The sequence below is a fragment of the Mytilus edulis genome, chromosome 11 (genome assembly GCF_963676685.1).
Source record: "Mytilus edulis chromosome 11, xbMytEdul2.2, whole genome shotgun sequence".
Taxonomy (NCBI): Eukaryota; Metazoa; Mollusca; class Bivalvia; order Mytilida; family Mytilidae; genus Mytilus; species Mytilus edulis.
Window position 1 is genome coordinate 28,829,969 of NC_092354.1, and position 4,589 is coordinate 28,834,557.

Here is a 4,589-nt window from a genome sequence, read left to right on the forward strand (position 1 = left end):
GGAACTACAATTCAGAATTGTCCTAATTCTGAATCACATATCTCTAAAATACACAGAAACTAAATCTACTACAAATAATCAAAAATTTACAAAGATCTCTATTTCTGTCAGTTCATTAAGCTCCCCTTGAATTTCCAATTAATCTAAACTACCTGCTATTCTACTAAATCCCCCTAAAATATTAAGCACCAGTTCCAGCCATGATACAAAATCAGAAGCAGTAACATCCTCTCTCCCCGTCAACCATCTGGCAATGAGAATGACCATCTGGCCTCTAAAATGTTGGAACTCTCTGTCCTGCAAGATCTGTTGGGAGAACTTACTACGGAACATCCCTGACAAGTGGTCAGCTAGGGCATGCTCTCTCAAGTGCCGGGTTATCACCGGACAGTCTGGGACAGGGCACGCGACATCCCTGTCACTAAGTCTCCAGGTTCTTTCCTTGAACCCACTGTATGGTCCTGTCCATACGGGTGCTCCTTCCCCTTCCAAGCATCTGGAATGACCTTCTTGAAAGCCATAGGGTCGACTTCCTTGACTGCTTCCTCTTGAGCGGCTGCAGGCTCCTTTGGAGTAGGAAGTGACTCTTCTCCAGGTTTCTGTACAGGTTCCTCCTGTTCCTTTAAATCACTTACTTGTGGTATTGCTGGTACCTCCGGCAATACTGTGGGATCCTCCACAGGTCCTTCCTGGCCAGGTACTTCCCTCCTGACCCTTCTCCTGTGGGTCGCTTGATCCAAGATTGAGGTGTCGAATGGCTGAATGCCCACTCCCGGCTGGGAGTTACAACTACTAGGCGTGACCCGGTCAACCAACCAAAATGGCCGCCACGGCTACAAATAGAACATAGGGGTAAAATGCAGTTGTTGGCTTATAACTCAAAAACCAAAGCATTTAGAGGAAATCTGATGTGGGGTAAAAATGTTCATCAGGTCAAGATCTATCTGCCCTGAAATTTTCAGATGAATCGGTCAACCTGTTGTTGGGTTGCTGACCCTGAATTGGTAATTTTGAGGAAATTTTGCCATTTTTGGTTATTATCTTGAATATTATTATAGATAGAGATAAACTGTAAACAGCAATAATGTTCAGCAAAGTAAGATTTACAAATAAGTCAACATGACCGAAATGGTCAGTTGACCCCTTTAGGAGTTATTGCCTTTTATAGTCAATTTTTAACCATTTTTCGTAAATCTTAGTTATCTTTTACAAAAATCTTCTCCTCTGAAACTACTGGGCCAAATTAATTCAAACTTAACCACAATCATCTTTGAGGTACCTTGTTTGAAAAATGTGTCCGATGACCTGGCCATCCAACCAAGATGGCCACCATGGCTAAAAATAGAACAGGGGTAAAATGTAGATTTTTGCTTATAACTCTGAAACCAAATCATTTAGAGGAAATCTGACAAGGAGTTAAATTGTTAATCAAGTCAATATATATCTGCCCTGAAATATTCAAATGAATTGGACAACCGGTTGTTGGGTTGCTGCCCTCCAATTTTTAAAGAAATTTTGCTGTTTTTGGTTATTATCTTGAATACTATTATAGATAGCGATAAACTGTAAACAGCGATAATGTTCATCAAAGTAAGATCTACAAATAAGTCCACATGACCTAAATGGTCAATTGACCCCTTAAGGAGTTATTGCCCTTTATAGTCAATTTTTTTTTCTCTGTTACTAATGGGCAAAGTTCATTATAGATATAATTGTAAGAAGCAAGAATGTTCAGTAAAGTAAGAACTTCAAACACATCACCATCACCAAAATACAATTTTGTCATGAATCCATTTGTGTCCTTTGTTTAATATGCACATAGATCAAGGTGAGCGACACAGGCTCTTTAGAGCCTTTAGTTTCCTTTTTTCTTTATAGAAATTTTTAATTTATAAGTTGAAGAATATCTAAAAACAGAAAGAGAGTTCCAATAATTGTCTAAAAAAATACATATAATTTGTAAAGTAGTTATAAAAGATGTCCTACAGTCATATAACAAATTATCCCTCCGTGGGGCCCCTTAAATTTTGCCTTGCGTTTCGGTTAACAACTTGCCAGAAAACGAGAAAGTTACGGGTTTCTCTAGAACTAAATGGTTTGCTTCTGCTCCCTGATTTATTTTTTTATTCATTATTAATCACAAAATTACGATTAAGATGCTAATAACAATGAAATGTAAATATAAACAAGACCACGAGAAACTTACCTATCCAGCAAAATCTTCGCCACTTCAGCGTGTGATTGCAATCGAAGGGCACATTTTAGCTCACTCCAGCAATCATACTGGGCACCAAGATATATTCTATTCTTATTACATTTTGCATTTACTGCTGTACGTCGTCGTTTTTTTTTAGCGGAATCGGTCAATGTTGGCTTTCTCCCTCGCTTCAAAACATTGATGTCAGACATTGCACGTGCGTCGGAGATATTACGCATGCGCAATGGATTAAAGAAAGAGGTCATTGCATACTAACCGTTTACCATCAAAATTATATATGTCAAACGACTCAAGTCGAACATTTTCGCTTAAAACTTCAAAAAGAAGATATTTTAAATCGTTTAACGAGTAAAATTACGTTTTTAAATACACATTTAGTAAGAATCTCGTTTATAATTCATGAAAAAAAACAACGTGATTTTTAAAGCTTATATTGCTTTAAGGGGGCACTGATATTTTACCGTTCCTTTTTTCAATTTTGATTATGTTTTAAAGGTTAAGAGGTCAGTGTTTCCCTCAAGTTCTTGATTTATGCATGGTGGTGTCCCTATACATTAACGTCAGGCCACTCTCCTTAAAAAAGTTAATACCCTATGACTCTTCATTATCCCCTCCCCCCTCCTTCAAATGTCATGATCACGATTCTTTCAGTCAAGACCCATCCTATAAAACAATTTCTAGGAAAAACACTCAACTGAAGGATTTTATTCATTGGTGCTTATACTGAAGGATCTTATTCATTGGTGCTAATAAGTATTTGTACTTCAATCAATCTGAAAAAAATACTTTAAATTATAAATTGAATTATGTGTAACCTGTACAGTGTTATTGTAAAGTTTCAATACAGAACAGCAGAGGATAAACCGTTATGCCAAATACGTTTTGCCCTCACCTTAGACTTTTTTTTAAGTTTTTCAACGTCCTTTTTCAGTTCTTTAATTTCTTTTTTTTAGATATTTCAGTTGGTCACAGCATTTATGACATTGACTTTGACTTTGATCACCAGTATATTCCTTCTTATCATCACTTATGACCTGTTTTATCAAGGGTTCAATAGAAGTCCCACTTTCACTGAAGGAACTAGTATGGCTGGAGATTGGCCAATTATATGCAGTCTCTAGGCTTTGTCTAATTGGTGGTACTTGTATGTCCTGTTGAAATTGATGGTCATTGTTGTTCATGAGCATACTCGTATAGTTAAAAGAATTCTGTCCATTTGATGTATTTGGCTGATTCTGGTTATACATGTTAGAATTATAAGGATATGGTTGTTGTTGATGACCTAGCGACTGATTTTGTTGAAAAAGTTGTTTAGGAACTTGTACAGATGACTGACTTTGTTGAGGAGATAATTGATGAAGAAGTGGTATTTGCAATGGGTTCTGTTGAGACAGTTGTTGATGAACTGGTATATCATGCCATTTATTTTGCTGAGAGAGTTGGGTGAGTGGTACACATGACTCATTTTGTTGTGAAAGTTGTGGAGTAACTGGTAAGTGTAGCTCCTCATGGAAAGGGATTGGTTGTTGAACGGGTTGGTGCGACGGATTTTGTTGAGATATCTGAGGATGTATGGAAGAGCATATTTAGTAATGAATTACAGCATGTGAAGAGATTTCAGTGGTTTAATCATGTCAAGTCAAGATTTACACTTACCTTTAGATTTTTTGACAGTTTTACTACGTGTATCTTTCTTTTTTCTTGTTTGCTTCACTTGGAATTCCCACATTTGTTGCTTGTTTTCTTTTTCTGTTGGGTGTATGTCCAGGTATGGTCTCTGCCAATGCAGGTCTGTCAATTGTATTGGTATTGTCCATACCAGTACCAGCATTAGCTTGCTTTTTTTCAATAAGCTCTGTTAGCTTATTAAGTCTCCCAAACAAAGTTTGGAGACTTATTGTTTTTGGTCAGTTCTTATTATTTTTATTATTCTTCTTCCTCTTCCTCTTCCTCTTCCGCCACTTTAAAAAATGAACTTGTCCGCAGCGTTTCTCCAAAACCGCTTGTCAGATTGACTTAGGATTTCGTAAAATGGTAGACTAATATGTCTAGGTGAGCCATCAATCTTTCGTTTGTGCATTGGGGTCTATTAAGGGCTATTTGGGGGGGGGGGTAGAAAGAAGGGAGGGTTTTACTATAGAACCCTATGGGATTTTATTTTCTAAAAATTTCAAATGAATATAACTTGAAAACTGTAAGTGGTAGATACATGCAGTCTTCAGAAATGATTATAGGACAATAAAACAAATCACATGAAATATAGGGGGAGTCCCTGGGAGTTCATCCCCACACCCTTCAAATTGAGAATATGCTTATATCTTGTAACCGATCCAGATCCCCACCCCTAAACCATATATATTCCTGATTGGGA

At 37.2% G+C, this 4,589-nt stretch overlaps 1 protein-coding gene across 1 annotated transcript; it reads right to left on the reverse strand.

The window, feature by feature from the left end:
• Positions 1-380: 380 nt before the first annotated feature.
• Positions 381-4,035, reverse strand: LOC139494141 (nuclear transcription factor Y subunit beta-like). The gene is made up of 3 exons (XM_071282318.1): positions 3,946-4,035; positions 3,253-3,780; positions 381-833 (listed from the first exon to the last, which is right to left on the reverse strand). The coding sequence occupies exons 1-3, from the start codon at positions 4,033-4,035 to the stop codon at positions 381-383; spliced, it is 1,071 nt and encodes a 356-aa protein (XP_071138419.1).
• Positions 4,036-4,589: the final 554 nt, after the last annotated feature.